At 41.7% G+C, this 24,424-nt stretch overlaps 2 protein-coding genes across 2 annotated transcripts; one reads left to right on the forward strand and one right to left on the reverse strand.

Annotated features, from left to right (window-relative positions):
- The first annotated feature begins 724 nt into the window (after positions 1 to 724).
- Positions 725 to 1,612, forward strand: LOC6585636 (deubiquitinase DESI2). The gene has a single exon (XM_032732824.2). The coding sequence runs from the start codon at positions 833 to 835 to the stop codon at positions 1,391 to 1,393; it is 561 nt and encodes a 186-aa protein (XP_032588715.1). The 5' UTR covers positions 725 to 832; the 3' UTR covers positions 1,394 to 1,612.
- Positions 1,613 to 5,294: 3,682 nt separating this feature from the next.
- Positions 5,295 to 24,424, reverse strand: LOC6585635 (transcription factor kayak). The gene is made up of 7 exons (XM_002011227.4): positions 24,377 to 24,424; positions 20,631 to 21,894; positions 17,418 to 17,596; positions 15,628 to 15,735; positions 7,904 to 8,080; positions 7,700 to 7,805; positions 5,295 to 5,559 (listed from the first exon to the last, which is right to left on the reverse strand). The coding sequence occupies exons 1-7, from the start codon at positions 24,422 to 24,424 to the stop codon at positions 5,453 to 5,455; spliced, it is 1,989 nt and encodes a 662-aa protein (XP_002011263.4). The 3' UTR covers positions 5,295 to 5,452.

Here is a 24,424-nt window from a genome sequence, read left to right on the forward strand (position 1 = left end):
TTACTGTGAGTGCCACTATCAGAGGCAGTCTGAGAGATATAGACAGTGTGAGAGTGAGAGAGAGATGGAGAAAGATAGCGATATAGGGTATATTCGCATCGGCTACATTCAGTTTCCTTTCGGCAGTCGTGTCAGGAACAGGCTGCGCAGCGAGCTTTGCCCAAGCTTTCGCTTTCGCTTTCACAATGCGACACGATGAGGAGCGAATCGAAGCTTTGATTTGTTGCTTCCCACACGCACAAAAACATCGAGTAAACGAAAAAATGTCAACAAATTCTGTTGACTGTTATCAAAATCGTACAAAATATATAAAATCAAATTCAAAATTATACGCGCAAAACAACTGAAAAGAAAACAAAGCAAAGGCAGTGGAGCACAAACGGGAGCGAAGGCAACAGCAGCGGCAGCGGTAATCAGTAAAAACAAAGAGAGAGTAGCGCAAGGAAGAGCAAAAGCAAAATTAAAAGAAGCATACGCAAGGCCAAAACCAATTAAAACAAAAGCAAAAGGACACACGCGAGAGCAACAACTGCAACAGCAAAACCAACGGCAGTTGCAAGCAGGAGAGCAGCGAGCTGCGGAGTTAAACGAAAAAGAAAGAAAAAAAAAAAAACAAAAACAAAAAGCAACAAGCAGCAACAGCAACAATTGTGCAAGTGCATTTGTGTGCGTGTGTGAGAGAGCGAGCGAGTGCATGTGAGCGTGTGTGTTTGTACTTCTGCGTGCGTGCGTGCTTGTGTGTGTGGGTGCGTGGGTGCTTTTATATCTGCTCGTGTGTGTGCATGTGTGTGTTGGCGTGTGCAGTAACTGCGGCAGCCCACCCCCGAAACTAATGAGCAAAATGAGCATGTTCTTTAACCGAGTGCCGTTGTTCAGCTGCTTTAGCGGCAACAGCGAAAGCTGCGAGGAGCTGTTGCCTTTGAATGGGGCCGTGCGTAAGGAGCCCGTTATCCTGAATGTCTACGATTTGTTTACTATCAACGAATATGTAACGCCACTTGGCCTGGGCATCTTTCACACCGGCATTCAGGTGTATGGAACGGAGTACACCTTTGGCGGGCATAGCCTGAGCAATACGGGCATCTTTGAGTTGGCGCCGCGCAGTGCTCAACAGGAGTTGGGCCAAAACTTCCGCTATCGCGAAAGCATTCACCTGGGCCACACGCATCTAAGCCGCGACGAGGTGCGCCGCCTTGTGGAGCAACTGGGATGGCAGTTCAGAGGCAACAGCTACCACCTGACCAGCCACAACTGCAATCACTTCTCGGATGCAATGTCTCGTATTTTGTGTGGCCGGCAGATTCCGGGTTGGATCAATCGATTGGCACACTTCGTTGGCTGTGTGCCATTCCTTGAGCGCTGCTTGCCCCCTGATTGGCTGACACCCATGTAAGTGGGCGTGACAGCAGCAGAGGATGATGGCGGTGTTGGAAGAGGGCGGGTGTGCGTGTGCGAACAGCTCAATAATTATCATATTCCCAACATAAGATTCATTCAATTCGTTACTGTGTTAATGTGTCTAGACAATTATAGTAGGAACCTCAAGTACAAGTATCATCCAATCCAAATCCAAATCCTAATCCAAATCCGAATAAATAGTTATATGCTAACATTCTTTCTTTTATAGATTCAGAGAGCAGTGAGTGAGGAGCAGCGAGTGAGGATTAGTGACGAGCTACGGACAGAGTGACGAGTGACATTTACTGACGAGGTGGGGGTGGGGAACCACAAGTGATATATGTATGTATGTACATGCATAGCTGTAAGCTGTTGAGCTTTGAGAAGTTGTTTTTTTTTTTTTTTTTTTTACACCCGGTGCTGTTATTATAACGACTGGGAAGCAGGGTGTCGTGCGACGAGTAGAGACTAGAAAGTGAGACATTATATTTTATATAAATGTATTAGAACCGAAGCAAGATTATATATATATTGATGGCAGTGATTAGAGGGCATGGCGAGTGACGAATCATACACAATTTACTCTCATATAATATATAATCATTAAGATAATCTGAGCTGTTCCCTAATCTAAGATATTGTAAGACTCAACAGATGAAATTGTGACAAGTAACGAGCGAAAATAATGGTGAATGACAAATTATTGTAATATCAATGTACGTATCTATGTTTACTGTAAGTGTAAAAGTTGCAAACTTCACTCGATAGATGAATCGATTGTCTGTCGCTTAGCGAGAGAGAAGCAGCGAGCGAGAGCGAGCGAGTGACGAGATAAATGTTGTTATATATGTATGTGTTGTATGAATGTGCTCAAACTGGTTTCTATTGTTAAGCCTATGTAAAAGTTACGCCAGTTAAATTTTCTTGAAAGTCTCTCACTTTACTGAAATTGTGGCAAGTAGCGAGTAAGAAGTAACGAGATACGGGTAGAGAGTAACGAATGACTATAAAAAATGGACTCAACTATGTTAGCTAATAACTTTATTTTGATTTTGTCTGTTTTGTTTTTATACAAAAGCAAAATTCTATTGGAACGACGAAGATGAAACTGTGGCGAGTAGCGGGCAGTGAGTAGCGAGTAAGAAAATAACGAGTGAAAAACTATCTTTGGTATACATGTACTATTTATTTATGTAATCTTGTGTAAGCTTTGAATGACACTCAGATGAAACAATTTTTGATAGGCCAGTTATACAAAATATATCAAATAAAAATTCAATGTACACAAATCCATGCGAGTTTGATGATTATAGCGAGTAATTAATGAATAATGATTATGCTGGGTATGCGTAAGTGGAGCCAGTTGGGCCTTGTCTTAGCATTAAGAGATTTCTGTTTACTGAGCAATTCTTGTGCCCCTCAAGGTCCAAAGCCGACGAGACTGCCAAGGTATGTGATATATGTTTATGTGGTTACGCATATGTAAATATACAGCTATGCCGTCATAATTATGAATCAAACCGCTCAGCATTTGGGCGCCATTAGAGAATGTGCTGACACTGTCAGCGCGAGTTCCCCCTCCATGTTTGTTTTAATTCCTTTTTTTTTTAGTTCCCAGCATTCAGTTGGGCAAAAAGGAAAAAAATAAATGTTATTGAGGCAGCATAGCAACACAAATTATGCAAAATTAATATAACCTGTTGCTTATTGCTCAAAATTGCATCGCTCAGCTCTTATATCCTATACACTTACACTAACACTCACACAAATGTGCGTGTGTGTGTCATGCACTTATGTTTATATACTCACTTATACGCATACGAATAAACTGTGATACTCTTAAGTACATATACTCTTTCACTCTTCTACTGCTGCACTATTATGCTGTCTACTCTTCTACGTTTCTGCTTTCTTTTCATATACTGCAATACTCTTCTACTCGCATACTATTACAAGCGTTGGCTTTTACAAAATGCTACTCTTCTGCTCTCTTAGTCTTATATTCTCGTCTTCTAATACTTTTAAGAACTGAAGCTAAAATTCTCTTATACTCTCTTTTCTATGTTCGTATACTCTTAGTCTCTTAAGCTCAAATAATTTAAAGCCCTCATATTTGTAAGCTCATGGCTCGTTTACACTTATTCTCTTCTGCTCTTCTGCTCTTCTACTCTTCCTTCAGTAAGTAAGTAATATACGCTGCTTGGCCGCATTACCATAGTTACAGGGTATACAGTGAGAAGATATTGAAATTCTTTTTTTTTTTTTTTTTGTTATTTAGTTTTTATTTATGTTTCATTTTGCTGTTGTTTGGCATAAATTGTTAAACATGTTTTTTTGTTTTAATTTAATTTTTTTTTTCGTATTTAAATATATATAGTTATGTATATTTTTTTTTTGTTTTTTTTTTCTTTGTTTTTTGTTTTTTAGTTGTATTTGGTTGTAGTTTTTGTTTTTCTTGTCTTCTTTTATCTAGTTTAGTTGTTTTTATATTTAAATTATTAAATTTAACTCTCGTTTATGCATTGCTTAGCTAAAAAAAATCCACTTACAATTAGTTTACACAAGTTGAAATAGTGCGAATGACTTTTTGTTTCGTTTTCGTATAGCTGTCTTCTAGCACTCGCTGCTGTTTATCTAAAACCTAACGAGATACGAGCGAGGGGGGGTATTTAAGAGCGGGTAAGTTGGAATTAATTCTAATCTCGTTTCATCTCACTTCTGTTGTCAATGTGGCGAAATGTGAGTGGGGAGTGGGGAACAAACTGAAACTCGCTATAGCTGACTGAAAATGATGATACTCGATCAACGAGTAACGAGTGCAGGGTAATTCGTTGTACTTCAGCTATTGACATTTCGGGAGAAACTAGAGCCAAAGCGTGATGAGTGAACTTAAATTCGTTGTGCCTCAGTCAGTTTGATATATGCGAGTAGCGAGTTCACTTGAGTTTAGTATGATTGGCCTTTTAGTGGGTAACGAGTGGTTTGAAAATCGATAAATCAGAGCACCTCAGTAGGACTAGAGATGTGTCGAGCTATGAGTAACGAGTGGCGACTAAAACTCTTTTATATCTGAGCACCTTTACAATTCCCGTAGGTGAAGTACCGGGTGGAAAAAGCGAGTGATCCCCAGTGACGAGTGGCAACGAGTGGCAAGTAAACCCAAACCCTTCCCTAGAGGGACTGAAGATGAAGTAGCGAGTAACGAGTGTGACTGACGAGTTGCGAATAGCGAGTAACGAGTACATCGCGCGGTAAGGAAAAGTGACGAGCGACGAGTGACGAGTGACATTTAGTTCTAGTTGTATTCTTGCTATTAACAATCTGTCTTACAGCTGATTTATCTTGTGTAGTATACATTAAGGTTAGTGCTTATGCGTATCATACAATATTTGTCTTTTTTTACGTTTTTCTTCGTTTATCAATTCGTTTGCTTTGGTTTTTTGTTTGTTTTTTGTTTTATTTTTTTTTTGTCGATCGATCGATTGATTGATCTGTATATTTTATAATCTCACGCTAAAATCTTAATTACACAAATTCGCTTAGTTGCTATGACTAGTTAGCCTATTAGAATAAAAAAAAAAAAAAATTATATATATATATACATATGTATATATATATTTATGGGAATTACATAGACAAAATATCAACAAGTCTTACCAATTATATAGATGTTGTTTATATATACATATAGTATATATATATATGTATATTTTATATATGTATGTGTATATAGATATATGTAGGTATACATAGAGTTAGAGCACGACATTCAATAGTTAAATAGTTCTACATACAGATACAGATTTATAGCTAAGCCCAAGTATATATATATATATATGTATATAATATTCGTATGCATATACATATATATATACATACATACATATTATGTACACCCGAGTGTTACTATATATATATATATATATATATATATATGAAGTTGTCTAATTCCTAGTCCATTTGACGCACTCGCTTTTAAAGGAATCAAGTCGAATATCAAGAATCGATGATCGACTTAAAGGTTCCTTTAAAAGAAGTCGTCAAAGGTTTTTGATTATGTTTGGTATTGAAGCATCGGCGCCGATAAGTTCGGATGATGCGAGCTATTCATGCGCAATGCGGATAGACTTTTGTTATACCACTCGTCCTCCGGTGACATGCCTGAAAGCAGAAAGGAGAAAATATAGCATTGTTAGTTGGGTTGTATAAAAGTTGGGTTAGAATGAAAAGCTGTATGGCTGATATGTCAGTATGTTTATATGGAATTGTCGGTGAATTTATTCGCATGAAATATGAAGTGTCAGGTGAGGGTATGCCAAATAAGGTTAAGTTGAAGGTCAGCTTATTTGATTATTATTATTTTTGATCATAATTAACAAGTTTAATGATAAATCATTGCATAAAAGTGAGATTACATTGCCATTAAAACACAATCGGATTGAAGATTAGGCCAAGTGTTGATTTAATCAACAAGTTGTAATCCTAATATATAGATTTATGCATTAACTGTGACTATTCAAAATTTCCGCTACATAAATGCAAAAATCAATGAGGTTAGGTTGAATTAGGCTAGAGGTTATGATGAATCAGCTGCACATATTTCGATGATTATTCAAGATTTCCGCTACGTAAATGGAAAATGGGCCGAGACGAACTTACCCAGACACGCACACGCACACACACACACACACACACACAGACACAGGATGCTATGCCTAACTGGACTTGAGAAACTTGTCTTGACTTTATTTCGCTTTTTTCGTTTATTTTCGTTTTCTTCCTTGGCCGGAAATTCATTTGCAGATTTGTCGTCGGCTTGACTTTTGCCTTGCAGCCATCTCTCTCTTTCTGTCTCTCTGTCCTTCATTCTCCTTCGCTTTCTTCCTCTCTCTTAGTTCCTCTCTTTTAGTTAATAATATCCGGTTAAGTAGTTCCCCCGCTAACCCCCCGGCCATATACGTCCCTCTGTCTGGGCGCTTTATGCCTCTATATCTAATGTCAATCGCATTTACAGGTTTGTTTAGTTGCGCTGCTTATCTTTCAATTTTCTGTTTACGGCTCCGAGCTCGGAAGATCCCCTTCTTGCCGACCAATTTCCTCTGCCCTCCCCCCCTCCCCCTCTCCATTTTCTTATCAGCCGTCGCGACGTCGCCTCAATAAACAAAAATTTCATACTTCAGACAAATGGCTCGAATTAATGGAGCCGACTGCGAACGGAAATTTACGCTAACTCGAAAATCACATAGAATTTATACATATGCATTCATGCACATACATATGTACATATATAGGAGAAATATGGCGTATTAGGATTTCATTTCTATGAGATAATCGTAGCTTTCTGCCGAGAATCTATGAGACTGCTGAAAATTCGCTCAGAGAACGAATCTTTGAGCTAAAAGAATGGCTGAGTGCATGATAAAAAGAGAGGGTTATATATAGTGAAGGGCGCAGAAGGACAGAGAGAGTGGCAGAGGGAGTATGGGAGAGGCAGCGAAGCTTTCTGCGCTTTTATCGTAGAGAGCATATGCTATCATGGCCATTAAAGGGTGACCATACCATTCATATTTAAAAAATATGCGTAAAGATTTTTATGGGATTTATGAATTAAATTGTTTCTAGCATAGAAGTGTCTACTAAATAAGTATATTTCTATATATATACTTCTATCTATATCTGAATACTCAATTAAATGGGAAATGATAATCGATATTTATCGATTATAGGCTAACTTTAAAAATAAATGACTTGTTGCAATAGAACTGATGGACGCAATGGAAACGAACTACATTTATTGAGCCTATCGTGATTATATGATATAGTATATTAGTATAGGTAATATACAAATGGCCATAGTAAATGTATGTGTGTATGCCTTATTGACTCTCTCTCTTTACACACAGATTTCCAATTAAAGTCTTACTCTCATTCGCAAATTGTGTTGTCGCAGCGCTAAAGAGTTGCGCTCAACTTTCTTAAGGCAAAGCTCAGCTTGAGACGCGAGAGAGCCGAAGCTCGTGAAAAAGCTGCGAGCAGCCGATCGCAGCGAGCGGCTAGCAGGTAGAAAAAGGCGCAAACAGAAGCCGAATATTCTTAGTTAGTCGACGGGCGGCTAAGTGTCGAAACGTTTGCCAAGCCCAATTAAGAAACAAGTGCAGTGAGAGTGCGGGATAAAGAGAACGGTTTTTTGAGGTGAGGTTTGAGGTGTGAGACGCAAGGCATGAGATAAAACGGAACGAAAGCGTGAGTAGTGCCAACCAATTGGAATTGTTATCGATAGCTGTTTGCTTTGCGTACTTACCCATCGAGTCCTGGCGCACGCCCACCGAGCCCATGTTTGTGCCGTGGGCCATTGAAAATGGCTGCGTCATGCCCGGATATGAGGAGGCGCCCATTTGGAACAGATCCTGCAAGTGTTAGAAAACAATTAATTATCATAAATGCGGAAGCGTGTTGGGTGTGGGTGTGGGTGTGAGTGTGAGTGTGTGCATGCGTGCAGCCTTACCTGGGGATAACGATTCATGGTATTGTGATGTGGATAGGGCTGATAGCCGCGAGAGACGCTATAGCCTTGAATGTTCCGCATCATGCCGTTGCACGACGGGATCACAGATGGTGCCAATGCCTTTTGCAGCTGCTTCTCCTGCTTGCGGTACTTGGCGCGTCGATTCTGAAACCAAACCTGCAAGAGGACACAGAGAGAGAGAGAGAGAGAGAGAGGGAGAACGATGATTTAACATCAATTAAAGCGTTGCCAGACCTTTAAGTTGTTTGCTAAATTAACCAGCAATGCCAGCCGCAGCGGCAGCAGCACTTGGCAACGCTGTGCGCATAAAAAATAAAAAGCGAGCGTAAAGCGAATGATGGAAAAAAGGCAAGGCGGAAAAAAAACATGGCTGCCCCAATCCATGCACACACTTACACACAGACACGAATACACCCAAGCATTTCACTTTAGACTGCGGGCGACGTCTTATGAGTGAAAAAATCTACAAAATTGAAATTGAAAATAAGTTGACGACGCTGTTTGCAATGAGTGGGGGCCGCATCGGGTGGGGGGTGTGGGGTGTGGGGGGGATTTCTGCTTAGACATTATTAAAGATGGTCCTCACGATTGCGACTGGGGTCCCGACTACTGCCGCTGCCGCTGCTGCTGCTGCTGCTGCTGCCGGTGCTGATGGCAAAAAGAAATTGCCAAGATGAAAGCCGCGCGCCGAGCATAGACAACGTTGCCAGTGGGCTTAGCGGCCAACAGAGTGGGAGTACGAGGGAGTGAGAGCAAGAGGGCGGCGGCGGCAGCAGGCGACGGGCTGTGTGTAAAAATTTCCGACATTTTGAAAGCTGCGCTCGCCTCAGCTTACTTTGACTTGCTTACAAGTCGCCCGTAATGGCGCGGGCCCAGACATCTGAAGGGCGTGAGCGAGCGAGCGAGCGAGTGCTGGGCGTGGAGTGTGGGGTGTGGGGTGTGGGGAGATAGCGACGGGTGTGGGTAACTGCCCTGTGAGTGTGGTGGGTATTTGTCGTTGTCTTCAACTTGAGCTTGCTACGTCTTTGGACGTCTTTGGCATTTTTCTTGTATTTATTTTATCATTATTATTATCTTTGTCCATGGCTATGTGTGTGTGAGGGCCTGAGTGTATCTCTCTCGGTGTGTCTGTGTGTGTGTGTGTGTATTTTAATGAAAAATACAAGCAGGCCTGCAGCTCGCTCGCTGGCTTTCGGGGTTGTTTTCTGTGCCCACTTGATGGCTCGTTCGGTTTCATTTGGTTGGCTGCCAGCATAAAAATGCCAGCCCATGCTTATGTGTGCGTGTGTGTATGTAGGTGTGTATGTAGGTGTGTGTGTGTGTGTGGGTAAAAATGCTCTTAGCCATTTGTTGGAGGGTTGCAAACTGCCTTCTATGCTGCTTCGACTGACTGTCTAGCTGTTTGTATATTTGTATGTACATACATATGTATATATGTATGTATGTGTGTGTGTGTGTGTGTGTGTGCCAGCCATCAAATGGATCCTTAATTGAGTTACTCCGCCCACACACATACACATACACACACACACACAGTCCTACATATAGATGCAATACATAAAAAATGGCTATGAGGAAAAAAAATAAAAAAAAAAAAAAACAACTCGGCAAATTGTAAAATCGAGCACAGAACTTTACTATACCCTCTATAGGTGACCAGCCATGGGGTATGCTAATGCCAAGACACAAATTACGAGGGTATTCATTATATATCAGTAATATGGATTTATTACTGTTGTATAACATTTTGATTTATTCTAAATGAAAATTGTCATTTGGGATATTGATTTTATTTCTTATACATTTTCGATGTTGCTTAGATAAGAAAGTCTAATAACTTTGCCAAAGAGCTTATTATTTATGTTATATGTTATTTCGTAATGCTCTCCAATGTTTTAGAGCTTTACATTTTTTTTGGTTTTTTTTTTAATCGAATATAACTCTAAAGATAAATCTGAAAGTTATGTCATGGCGATGTTTTTTATATCTCAACAATCATACAAATAACCTTAGCTGTGTTATACAATATCCTGGCAATATTCTCAGCTCTACACAGTATTAATTTCGGTTTGTTTTGTGATAAACTTGATTAATATTTAGTCTGCTATACTCTGCGATGTTTTTGCTTTAATTAAAAATAAGTTTAGTTTCAGCATGATTTTTGTTTTTTTTAAGATGTTATCAGCCTAATCCTTGTTGCCTAATCTATGTTATGACGATGTTTTCTTATATAATAATTTATACGTTCTGTACATTCTGGATTGCCATTTGATGTTGATGGTAATTGGTAACTAAATGTGGCCTGCGATGTTTAGCGATGTTTTTTTTTTCTTTTTTTGTCTCATTTGTTGGTTTCTCTGAATGGGCCTAATTAGATAAATGTAAATTAAAACTACAAATAGCCTGGCCCAACAACAACAACACACACACGAACACACACACACACACACACTTACACCAGGATACAGACATAGACAAGCACCGCGACGGAAATATGAAAATTAAACGTATTCAAATTGAATTTACTTTCAACATTTAATCAAATTTTGACCCGCATAACGTTTCATTGCAATGTTATTCAGTCTCTTTGCTTTTTTCGTGCTTTTGGTTATTTCAATTCAGCAACGTTTAGGGATTTTGCATTGTTGTTGTTATTAAATTGGAGTTAGCTGAACTTAGATGCAATTCTCTGTGCGTGTGTGTGTGTGCGTGTGTGTGTGTGTCTGTGTGTGTGGCCTATAAACAATATATAAATAAAACAAGCAGCTAAACGAATTGTTATCACATTTCATTTCAACATAATTTCTAATTTGAAAATATGTTTCTGCATACCAATTGGCTTTCAGTTAAATTAGCTTTTCCTTAAAGGCTATCAATTCATTGTTTTTCCCCCATTTTCATGAGCTGTGCTCTAAATTACGGGAAGCTAGTGCAATTTGTGTAGTTGAATTGCAATTATCTTCATATATGGAATACTATATATATATATATATATATAATCCACTTCAATCGGATTTGAATTCTTTTTTAATCTTGCTATATTTTTGGCTACCGAATTAAAAAAATTTTAATAATTCTAATCAACGAACCAATTATCTAATTTACTTAATCATGCTCCATTTGGATTTATGGTTCTTCAAATTCATAAAAAATGCCATACTAATTGAAAGATGAGGCATTAGTGCAGCTGCAATCCAATCAGCCGACAATTATTCCAATTGGCGTCCAGTTGACATTGTTTATTTACACATTGGCTGCAGACCAGACAAATGACAGTTGGACTGCGATGATTCGCATGTTGATATTAATGTTTAGCAGAAAATCGTGCAGTTTTTTACAGCACTTGCAAAATATCGAATTGCCAATTGGAGTAGTGATTCATGATTGCCTTGAATATTAATTCCAATTGCAATGCAGTTGCCATCGTTGTTTATTTTTTTTCAATAACATTTGTTTCTGCTCATTGGAGCCGCAGAAAAACCCAACTGGATTCTTATTCGAATAACATATCGAATGTACATACATACACACATATAACTATGTATATAGTAATCATACATGTATGTGTAATGTATATGTTATAAATATTCAATTTCATTAAAGTTCTGTTCGTGTTTCATCCATTTTGCTGTTTCTCAATTTCCATTGCCTACTTATTGGCGCCCGCCTCTTTATGCAACTCGATTCGTTCTCTGCCTTCCTCCACCCCTTTATCGGTCTATATACACATCTCGTTTTATTTCTGAGTAAATTAAGCTATTATTGTTATGCGACTCATTTCACAGTTGTTTACAGAACAATCGAAAGGAAACCGACTCTATTAACGTAAATAGTAGATATTGTATTACATATCTGATACATGTTTATATAGATATGTTTACTCGACTCCCCTTGCATCTTATATGCTGCATAGCACATCTATAAACAGACTGTTTAGCAATTGATCAATAAGAGATTAATAGAGCTCAGATTGTTGAAGTTAAGTAATACGATAATGACGGACGATAATGAAAATAAACGTAATACTATTGTCAATATTAATAATGCTACGCTAGTATTAGTGATTATAACGATAACAATGGATAATAATGCTAATACTAATTACTACTTACTAGTTGATATTAATGCTAACACTAATATTAATGATGATGGTAATGCTAATACTAATGCTAATAATAATGATAATGCTAATACTAATATTAATGCTGATAAGGATAATAATAGATGATAGTGTCAATACTAATGATAATATTAATGATAAAATTAATATTAGTATTAGTGATGATAATAATGCTAATGCTAATGCTAAGATGAACAATAATGTTAACATTAGAATTAATGATGAGAGCTATAGTATAGCGATGATAATGCCAATACTAATGATAATATTAATAATAATACTAACATTAGTATTAGTGGTGATAACGATAACAATAAATGATAATGCTAATATTAATAACATATAATTATAATGCTAATTTTAATTCTAAGACTGATGCTAATAATAATGCTAATTCTAGTGCTAAGGATAACGAGAGATGATGATTTAATTATGATGATAGATGATAAATGACAATTTGATGATATGAATCATGATGATAGATGATAATGAGGCAGAGAATGATAATGATAATAATATATGATAGTGACAGTTGATAAATTAGCTAAATCAGTCGTTGCTCACATCTACTCCCATCTACTCCCATCTACATTCTAGCTATTCCTCCCACATTCTCTCACTCTAGCTCTTTCTAGTCTGTCTTGATCTTTTGGCGTGGTCTACTCATAACAAATCTTAAACCTCATCTAATCTCAATTAGTTGTACACGAAGATAAGCATCGCAGCCAAGCAAAAAGCTTTTACCTTCCTTCGAAATGCATCTGTGCTCCAGAGGATAATCAAAATGCGAAAAGGGCTAACAATGACAAATATATACATATATAACTATATATAGAGTTATATATACAGCTGTTGGCTCTGATCTGATAATTATGTGAGCTGAACAAACAAGCAAATTGAAAGACTAGCAAAATGCGGCAAGGGGCGAGGGTTGAGCTCGAGGTAGACGGACAGGCGGGCAGGCGGGTAGGCGGGTAGGCGGGTAGGCGGGTAGGCGGGCAGCCTGCAGAGCGACTCGAATCAGGACATTTGTTGGCGATCAAATGACAGGCAAATGCCCTGCTATTAGCACAGCATAAACCATATTTTTCTACAAATGTTCAAATATTTACACACACTCGCACACACACACAAACACACACACACACACATAACCCTCAGCTGCAGAACCGCAACCCTCGTATAATGAGGCGTAGAGTTTGCTCTGCTGCTGCTTCATCCTTCTCTCTCTTTCACTCTGTTCGTAATTTGACGACAACTTGACTCTGGCACTCACTTAACAACAAGCAACAACAACAACCAGCAATAACAACAACAACAACAACAACAACAACAACAACCAGCAACAACCATATCTACAACATAATTTTGGTGTTGACAAAATTTGTCGCATATAAAATTGTATCGCAAATTTTCTTTAGGTAGTGCGTCAAGCGGCTGAGGGTGACGACCAGGGGGCCAGGGGTAGCTGGAAATCGGAGTGGGGGGCTATGCGGCTGCTACATCTGCTTGAAAAATCTAAAAAGCATTTCTCATATTCGCTAATGCAAGAGTGCAAGTGCTTCGCGCATAGCATCAGCTTCAACCTATTTGACAACTAATTAGGGTCATATACAGTAGAATCTGGTTATAACGACTCGGCTTGTAGCGTCTGTACGGTAATAGCGACGGAAATTCTGGTTCCCAGATAAACTTGTATGATTCTACTGTTTATGTAGATCTAATATATAGATCCTATGTGTACACATCCTATATGCTTTATAGATCTGTCCCAGTAATAGGTCAGCATATAGAGCGAAAGTAACTGTTTAGATATTGGAGTGTCTGGCTTGCCTTAGCTAAGCTAAAATGTAGCTAGTGTTGTTAATAACACTGTGTTGTTAACAACACTGTGTTGTTAATAACACTTGACAGTTCTACTTGAGCTTGACAGCAGTTTCTATCTAACTGTTTTGCTTATTTGTGTGTGTCTTAAGCTTAGCTAAAATAAAGCCAGTGTTGTTAATAACACTGTAAAGAACACTCTACCTAATAAATCTACAATCTAAACATTTCAACTTGACAGCAGTTTCTATCTGGCTGCTTTCTTTTTTTTTTAATTAAAACATAGTTAGTGTTGTTAACAGCACTGTCTCCTAAATGAAATCAACTAGCTAACAGCAAGCTGAAAGTCTAGCCTAGTGACGGCCTTCAGGCTGTATATATGATGGGATATATGCAGTCCAGTCTCGCTAATTCGAAATGGCAAGGGAATCACTTTTTTTATTTACACAGAAATTCAAATTATCGATAATTATCGAAAATGAATTTTTTGTTCAAGGGGATACAATTTTTTCGATTTAATGGGGTACGAATTATCGATATTGATATATATGATATACATATACATATGTATATAGATAACTCTATCAATTGATATTTGTAGATGACTCTATCAGGTTGTCAGCTCGCTCTCAGCTCACGAATCTCTTAGATCAAATCAGAGATTTTTCCTTTTTATTTTCTTAGTCCCCCCGTGACATGTAATTCTATACCTCAAATGGGCAAATGAAATGCGCCCGGGGTTTGCGAGGGGCGGGGTAGGAGTGTCTGAGAGTTGAGGGCTGAGGGCTGAGGGGTGAGCTACCCTAACCACAGGAGCAGCCGCTGCACTTCACTTGTTTCGCAGTCATGATAAAAACTATAAATTAATTATTACCGCGGCGCACTTGAAAGCGCAACAGAGTCGCAGCACAGCAAGGCGGGCGGAGAGGGGGTGACACACAGACAGGCGTGCATGGGTGTGTGTGTGTGCGCCCTAGTGGGGGGTGGCTTTGGCTTTGGCTTTGATGCCGTGTCGCCCCGGAGAGCACTTTAGAGCGACACCCAAAAGCGAAGCATTCAATTGGAATAATCGTGAACTAATCGCCTAACCCAGATGATCAGAGCGACATCCATATAGAGTTAGGCGCGGCTGGGGGTGGGGGCTGAGTGGCAGGGGTAGTTGGTGTGTGGCATGCTCTCTAACCAAGCAAATGGCCCTAAATCGCATCAGTGCGCAAATTGCCAGCGCTGCGGGCGAAAACAACTGTTGGAATAAATTGGAAATTGAAAGACCAGCGACAAATCGATTTACGTATATCGATAGCTATATAGCTAGATGGATAGGTAATTAGCGGTATTTGAAGAGCTCTTCAGGAATGATTTCATGCGTTTTAGTTAGCTTTAGCTAGAGCTATGCCAATGCAATGAATTCGATCATTAAATGAACTAATTCATAATAGAATGGAGAGATATATAGCTCACAAGTGCTAACTGAAGAGCTGAACTAGTTCCGATTAGTGAACTAACGTTAATTTCAATGAATTATTTACCTTTACCATACTCATTTAATATCTATAGAGCATACTTGTTGCACATGTTCAAATGAACTAGTTCAACTAAATGAACGAGAGCTACAAATTCATATGGGAATCAGAGTTTGCTTGCATATTCCACATACATAGAGTCAAAATCTCAGCATCTCGTTGACCATTCGCTTTTGAAATATTTTCTAGGGTATTTTTTATGCTCTGTTACGGGCGGGGCATCATGGAATACTCACTTGAATTCGCGCTTCGTTCAGCTTTGTCGTTCGCGCCAGCTCCTCGCGACAGTAAATATCCGGATAATGCGATTTGGCGAATGCCGCTTCCAGTTCAGCTAATTGTTCCTGAAATAAAGCGGATTTTAATTATGCTAATTTCTGTTATATATATGTGTGTATATATAAATATAAATATATATGTATTGGCATGAGCTGCAACACACACACACATATACATTCTGTCTCTCTCTCTCTCTCTGTGTTTGACTTTTTCACTGAATGCAAATCGCTCTGATAAGCAGCAAAGAGACAACATTAAGAGAGCTTGGGTTGAATTGATGCCGACATGGGCAGTGACACGCCCCACTGCCAGCCAGCCCACTGTTTTGTCCATAGCCAAACAATTTTCGTATTCCCATTGGCTCAGTTTCAGTTTGGCAAATGCAAATTGTGTTGCCCACTTCGGAGGACTTGTCAAAAGTTTAACATCAAATTTCCATTAGAAAGCAGTGTTGTAAAGTGACCAGCGAAAAGTCTAGCAAAAAATAAAGAGAGAAAGCAAGGCAGACCAAACAAACAACAACAACAAGAACAACAACAACAACCGTAACAGCAACAACACTACTTAAGCAGATTCCAGGCGAGCGTAATGAAGTTTTGCTTAAAGCTGTCGCAGCTTGACACACGCCGCCCAACTGGCTGTCAACGCGCTTTCTGTGGCGTTCCACAACACTTCAAAGTGCTTGTCACCGAGCTATCGATGACCTACGCATCGAGTCTAGACAGGCACTTGGGATTGGGAACAGAACTACAATATTATTGATGTTTTTTTAAGACTTAAACTAAATAGCTAAACACTTATCGATTACTGATGGCGCTTAGCGGAAGTTGGTGCTTTGCAACACTATAAAAAGTAATGTTCAAATACGCCACTTGACGCTTTACAGCACTTGCCTTAGCTTTGCTACTTTTATTGCTTTCAATGCATGCCCAAATGCACTTGAACATTATCGAACACTTGTGTTTGCATTGTAGGACCCATAAAAACCCCTTTAATAGAGCTACTGATGTCTCTCAATATTCGATACGTTCGCTTTTGTAGCTATACTTTGCATCACATGATTTCCCTTTGATATGTACATAAGCTATATTTAATAGTCTAACGAATATCTGCAGACGTTTTCCAACACTTGCGTGCCCCACTTAGAAGCCACTAGAACTGACGCACTTTAATAGATATCAATAAAGCTTCTTTAAGAAATCCGCTGACATAACCATGTGCCTTTTTCAACACTTTTCTTTCACACACAACACTTTCCAACACTGCTTAACGGATTGTCCTTGCCCCTGATTGAGTTTAGCTGATTACAATTTTTGAATTTGTGATTGAAATAACACTCTAATGCTTAGGCTCTATCTACGAAGTGAGTTGTTGTTGTTGTTGCCGCTGCTGTTGTTGTTGTTGTTGTTGCTGGACATTTACTTTGGCAAATGCCAAAAGTTTTAATTGCAAGCGTAACCTTCACGAAATCTAATTAAAATTTCTCACTACGTGCTTGAGCTGAGCAGAGCTGGTCTCGTCTGGGCCAAAGGGGAGGGCAGCGGCGGGTTGAAATAGGGAATACCCCTAATATATATATATGTGAGTGTGTGTGTGTGCGTGTAGGTGCACATGCATATTCACTCTCTCTCCCTCGCTCTCTCTCTCTCCCTCTCTCTCTCTCTCTCTGTCTATCACACTCATACTCCCTCTCACCCACTCTCTCTCCCTCTCCCTCTCCCTCTCTCTATCTCAGTGGTTAACTGACCTGTGTGAATGTGGTGCGATGTCTTCGTCTGGCTGGCGTTGGGCAGGATGCTGTGGTTGGGGTATGACCGGCATGTTGGCTCAATGATGAGATTCCACTTCCGGGCGATGTGATGCCAGCGGAAACCGTTGACATTCCGCTATTTGGTTCCGGTTTGAGTTTCTTGAAAGCGCCCTCTGCTACAAAAGAGAGAGAAAACAAAATACAGTTTAACTAAAATAAACATTTCTTATACGGAGTATATATCATGAGATGTATCTATAACTCTATCTATGGGGCAGACTGGTATCAACCGTGAAGTAGTAAAGCCGATCAGTACGATCGACGAAAAGATACAAAAATAACTTAAAGATCTATTTGTAGAGATCAGCTGAAAAGAACAGAGTGGGTATATACGACTATATAGTATATATATAGTTAACACTTGAAGTCTTTAAACTGATGGACAGAAGGAAGCGGCGAACGGACACACAGATCAACTACTTGATGGACGGGCAGAGGAGCAAAGCTAAAGTCAGAGGAATGTGCAGGCAAACGGACGGACGGGCGGATGTCGAATAGGCAGAAACTCAGAGCAACAGAAGAGCCTGGAGGCAGATAGACAGAGGCAGGGCAGAGAGGCAGAAGAAGAGTCGGGCGGACAAGCGGATGTGCGTACAGCCAGAGCAAAATACTGGAACGGAAGAGCGGACCGGCTGCCAGACTGAAAGTAGGATGTGCAGTTAGGAATCTGTTGGACGGAAAGACAGCGAAGCAGAAGAGTAAACGGACGGATGAGTAGGCAGGCAGGCGGACATACGAACGGCAATAGAGAAAGCGACTATATAGCCAGACCGACATAAAGCCTAGCTGCACTGCATGAAAGAGTATCAAAAGGCTTACTCCAAATACAACAAATATTCATTAAAGCAGAAAGTGAGAGGGAAAGAGAGGCACATAGCTGGAAATTAAAGAGCCGAGGCAACTAGCATTTAATTTGAATTTTAATATGCAGCAAACGTTTATGGAAACTGCCACCCCCTACCCCTACTCCCAGCCCTACTTATGCCTCTAACTCCCACTCTTCGTCCCTCCCACGCCTCCTCTCTCTCTCTCTCTTTTTCTCTCTGCATGCCTCTCTTTCGGTTTGTTGCATAATTTGTTGCGGCCACAATAACTTCGGCGGACGTCTCCGGGCCACGGGCCACGGAACACGGGCCACGGGCCACGGGTCACGGGTCACGTCGTCCTCTCCGGCTCGGGCCATGAATATGCAATATGGGATAATTTATGCAAATTTCTCGGCACATTAATCGGACAGAGCAGTCGCTCTCTCTCTCTCTCTCTCACTCACTCGCTCTCTGTTGCTCACCTGGCGAATTACAGGGCCAAAGGTCAAAGTAGGGAGCGACTACGGCTTAAGCTTCATTCATTTAGCTTGTCACCTGCCATGTGACCTCTGGCCACCGGCCTCCGACCTACGCTGCTGCCGCCGCTGCCGCTGCCGCCGCTGCTGCTGCTGCTGCTGCTGCTGCTTGGGCGCTTAATTGGCCCGCTTAGCTCGTTAACAAAATTTCAACTATGTTTGCATTTAACATTTCGCTCGCACTAATTGAATAACACACAAGGCGAACGCTACCTTTTATCTGCATTTATTTATGCTAACTCACGGTCTCTCTGTCCTCTCTGCCCTCTCTACCTCTCTCTTTGGCTATCGCAGTTAAGCTTTCGTGACCTTGTCAAGGTCATTAAGGATTAAATCATTTCCTGGCCCATGAGCGATCCTCAGCTTTGTTTTCTTTTCAACTCAGTTCTCTGCATCTTTTCCATTGTTTCTCTATGGATTTTTTGTCTGTTTTTCCTTTAATTATCCCTGCTCTTTCTACACTCTTCGCTCTTGTCACTTGCATGACATAGTTTCGAATTACCTTTGCCACTCTTAATATTCGCTTTCCTTTCTGTTCACTTCTTCCTTCACACTAGATTTTCTTTTATTACTCTTTTCCTTTTCTATGTGATCCTGATTTCTAATCTCTATTTCTCAATACCTTTGACTTTTTTCTTATATATCATCGAAGTTTACTTCTCTAGTCTATCTCTCTCTCTCTCTCTCTCTCTCTCTCTCTTTCTACTCTTTACCCTTCTCTTCCCTATCGTTTTGCTCATTCTCTCTTTCTTCTTTTGCGCAAGTATTATGCATTGCCTGCACTTCTCGCCTAATCCTAACTCATTATCGCTTCTCTCCCTACTGCTGTTCCTTCTATATTCCACTACTGGGTTCCTCTCTTCCAACTCTCTTCTAAGTCATGTCTCTTTGGTATATCGCTTTGCTTTGGCTTCTCAGCTAGTTCTAAACGATAAGATCAATGAAATATTTTTCAATATGTGAAATCCAAATCGAATCAAATATTTTTTGCTTTCTGCAAGAGAGTATCAATATACATTATGCAGTCATAGCTCTCAAAGTTCAGGTTCGATTCCCCGAACTAGTTCATTGTTCACTGGACTTGTGGGTTTGTCTGTGATCATTGGGGACTACTGAGTACCTTTCTCTCCCCATCTGTTCTACTATAAGAGGAGTTTATGTTGTTTCTTCTTGGCCTTTCTCTCTGCCTCTCTTTTCTCATTCAACATATCTCTTCTTCTCTGTCATTCTATGTACCTTTCCTTACTTATCTGCAATGTTCATGTTAGTTATATATAATGTTTATTTATCTTCTATTCGCCGTTTCTCAAGCCTGTTTCTCCTCTCTTCTCTCTGTTTTTCGTACTCTTATAGTCTCTTATCCCTCTATTCTCTCGTCAATATCGCTTCTACTTATTTCAACTCTACAGTTTTTCGCTTTCCTCTTCCCCTTCCCCTTTCCCCCTTCATTTGCACTGTATCAGCTAGTCGAGAACAAAAGCTGGGCTATTGAAAGGACTCAACGATTAGCTTGGATTACAGAGCTAAAGCCAGAGCCTTGGCAGAGCACGAGCAAGGGCACGAGGCTAAAGGACAGCGAATGTGCCTATTAGCAGCTGATTTTTGTCCTTTTGCTGTCACAACAATTGCGATTAGGCCGAGGAAATGTGGCAAACGGATATGCTCACATAAAGGAGTAATGCAGAGGCCAGCGACAAAGGGCAGTTGAGCCGGGAGACAATTGGCAGCAGGCGTTAATCCGTTCACTGCACAATTGTGGAATAGGGAGAGGGCAGGGAGCAAAGAGCGGGGTCAGTGATGGAACTTACCTGATATGGTGTGATCGGAGAGTCGAGAGGGCGGCGTGTGGGCCGGCGTGTGGTGGTGCGAGGAGGAGTCCATGCCAGGCGTCGGCAAGCCCGAATAGAGAGCACTGAAGTCCTCGGGCGTGCTGCTGCACTTGCGCTGGTGGTTGAGCGAGGACGAGGAGGACTTGTCGAGCGTGGTGATTGGGGAGCGGGTGTCCTGCACCGAGCTGGCCAGGCTGAGCAGGCGATTCTCGTGCGCACCGCCGATGCCCATCAGGCGATTGTCCTGGAAGGACATGAACTTGGTGTCCTGGGCAACGCCAACGCCCGCCGCAGCGTGCTGCATGCTCGCATGATCCTCGAGCAGACCCTGCTGCAAGCCAAGCAAACCGCCCACCAAATTGGGTCGCAGCTCGTCCATGCTGAGCTTGCCCGCCTGACCGCACGCTCCAGCCGCCGAGAAGTTGAGCTGCCTGCTAAATATGGCTGGAAAGATGTTGAACTGCTGCGAATCGGCGCTCGATTGCGGACTCAGGCCCAAGCTGTGCGGCACCGCCGCCACCGAGGTCGATGACGAGGAGGCAACAACGGAGGCCGCAGCGGATGCGGCAGCGGCGGATGCTGCAGCGGCGGCAGCAGCAGCGGCGGCAGCGGCGGCCGCTGTCGATGAGACCGTCGAGTGGCTCGTCGAGTGGCCCGTCGAGCCTGGCCCGTTGCCTATTAGGAGTGTGGGCGTGCCGTGCAGCTGATCTAGCTGTTGTTGTTGCTGCTGTTGCTGTTGTTGTTGCTGCTGCTGTTGAGCTACCTGCAATTGTTGCTGCTGCAGTGGCGCAGCTCCCGCCGGCAACTGTTGCTGTTGCTGCTGTTGTTGCTGTTGTTGCTGCTGCTGTTGTTGTTGTTGCTGATGCTGCTGTTGCTGTTGCTGGTGATGTGCGTGTGCTGCTGCTAGGGCGTGTGCGTGACTGTGGGCGTGGCTGCTATTGCTCCCGTTGGAGGGCAACGCTTGCTGCTGCTGTTGCTGTTGTTGCTGCTGCTGCTGTTGCTGCTGACCGTTTGTACTGCTGTTGCCGACGACTCCTACCAATCCAGCTGGCAATCCGACGCCGCCTACACCGGTACCAGGGCCGCCGGCACAACTTTGATGTTTGAAATCCAATTTGTGGCCGGCGTAAAAACGCTGCGTATCGATATACGTTTTGAAGAAATCTATTGAATAATCCAACTGGAGGCTGTAACGCGGCAAGATGCGCGCGTTCTTTTTTACGTAAATAAAATTTCGATTGAGCTAACCTAAGCTCCTCTCGTTCCAATGGCTTGCTTGGGTCTGAGGATTGAGAATTTGTTACTTTCGTTTTTAATGTCTCGTTGACGTTTGAGTTTTCAATTTGATTTTACACTTTTCCTTTTTGTTTATGTTTTTGTTTCTTACGAAATATTCTCACTTATTGCTAGTCAAACACGTGTTTGATCTTAGCTGTGCTATTTTTGAAAATGGCGCCTCTTTTGTCACTTGCTAAATTGTTGTTACACAATGGCGCATTCTCTTGGATTTGATAAATTGTTGTATTTAAAAAAAATGGCGCCTCTCAATATGGCGCCTTGTCTTTAATTGGCCCGCTGCGATGCGGCGCTTTGGTCAGTTGCCTTCGCTCTTGCTCTTCTGGTAATCACACTTAATGCAAATCATTTGCATTTGTTATTATTGCCGTGCTCCTTGCACTCACGTACACACACGCGCGCACATTATTATTATTATTTTTTCTTTCAATTTTATTTTTTTGCAAATGGCGACGGCTTTTTGGGACACTTGAAAAAAATACAAACTCTTATTGGAAAAAAATTGTGAGCAGTTGATTTTCGAGCCGTTTTATTTTGTTGATTAATTATTATTGTTATTTGTTGTTGTTGTTGTTGTTGTTGTTATTATTATGGTTGGATCTGCAATTGGCGTTGCGTCGCGTGTTGTGTGGCACCGTTATGTCGAAAGCCGTTGCAGCGACTGTTGGTTTTGTTGGTTTGTTGCCGCTGCTAAAGCAAAAATCGGCAACGCCGACGGCAAACGAAGAAAAAATCAACAAAAAAACAACAACAAATATGAACAACGAACGCCTCGAAGAAACACGCAACTGTGTGGATGTGTGGGTGTGTGCGAGCTGTGTTTGTGTGTGAGCTAATGTCGCAACTATTGTGAATTGTTAGGCTATTGATGTTGTTGTAGCTGCTGACGTTGCTGTTGTTGTTGTTATTATTGTTGTTGTTGTTGTTGTTGTTGTCGCACGCACAACGGTACGTATTCGCGGCCGATCAAACTTAAAATGATATACAATTTCAGCCAACATACAAAATTATAACGAAATTAAGGATCATGTGCTCTGCACGAAGCTGAGCTGCGCAGCTCGGCTGATGCTTCTGCTGTTGCTGCGCTGCCTCTGCCACTGCCAATGCTGCTGCTGCTGCGGCTGGGGGTTGCTTTTGCTAACAGTGGGAGTATTGCGGGTTGCGCGCGAACGATTGGTGGTTAGTGTATGCGTGTGTGCGTATGTCTATGAGACCACGAATCGTTAGCCGTACTAATAATTTGAAAAATAATGAAACTTCTGCTGGCGTCGCTGCTGCTGTCGCTGCCGTTGACGGCTAGTCTGGCAACGCTGCGTGCATGTCGAGTGCGACAGCATGCGCCATTTTGTGCCAGTTGCAGCTAGAGGCCGGCCTGCTCGCACGCATATGACAACTGCAGCAGCTGTTGTCTCGCTTTAACTTGCTTGGTTAATTTCGTTAGTAGTTACCCAGACGTTTGACTGTGTGCGTGTGTGTGCTTGAGTGTGTGTGTGTGTATGTGCGAGCAGCTGTCCATACGTATGCCATGTTTTTGTTTGATCCAATAAGGCTCGCTGCTGTTGTTAATGGTGTTGTTAGTGTTGGTGTTGGTGTTGCTGACTCGCTCGCTCGCACGTACGCATAAAACAACATTTATCCTATTAGACTTGCAAAAGTTTTTCATACTTTTGCTTGTCTGACACACATCCTTTGTCGGCAACAACTGCAACTGGCTAATTTGCAAAACTTGCGGCGCAGTGAAAGTGCGCAAATTAATTGCGAAAGAAACAGAGTCGCACAGTTTGACACAGTTTGGCTGTGCCTCTCAAACTGTCCGCAACGATCAGCAGCAGCAGCAGCAGCATCAGCAGTGGCGAGAAGGAGAGCGAGATAGCGTGCCTACTCATTAAAAAGCAGCCGCAATGCCAATTGGAATCCCCTGAGTCTGCCACAACACACACACACACACACACAGACGCACATGTGCATACATACACAGTCCGAGCTGGTAGTGAAGTTCACGGCGAGGAAAATGTGTTGTGCCTGCTGCCAGCGACGCGCATCAAATGAAAATGTTGCCCCAGCCAAAGGCCGCGTCAATGGGGACAGCGAATTGCACACGAGTGCCAGCTAGTTGTCTCGCTCTGGCTAACGTGTGCGCCTTCGCACAGCCAATGCGCCACAACTTCTGACCAATCAGAGAGCAGCAGTTGCCAGTAAAATCACTATGGCTGCTGTTTGTTGTTGCTGCCGCTGCTGCGCTGGCAGCGCAATGAATTAGTGTTCGTTAAATGTGGCAGACGTCGACGTCGACGCTGACGTTGACGTCGCCGTCGCCGTCGCTATTGCCGTCGCACGCTGGCGCTGTTGCCACATTTCTTTGGCAGTTTCTTTGCCGTCGTCGTCGCATTCGCTGTAATCCTTAAAACAATACTTTTGAACCAACTGACTTTGTCCTCTCTGCTGCTGCTGCCGACGACGGCGACGCGCATCTTCAT

The sequence above is a fragment of the Drosophila mojavensis genome, unplaced genomic scaffold (assembly GCF_018153725.1).
Source record: "Drosophila mojavensis isolate 15081-1352.22 unplaced genomic scaffold, ASM1815372v1 contig_136, whole genome shotgun sequence".
NCBI classification, from domain to species: Eukaryota; Metazoa; Arthropoda; class Insecta; order Diptera; family Drosophilidae; genus Drosophila; species Drosophila mojavensis.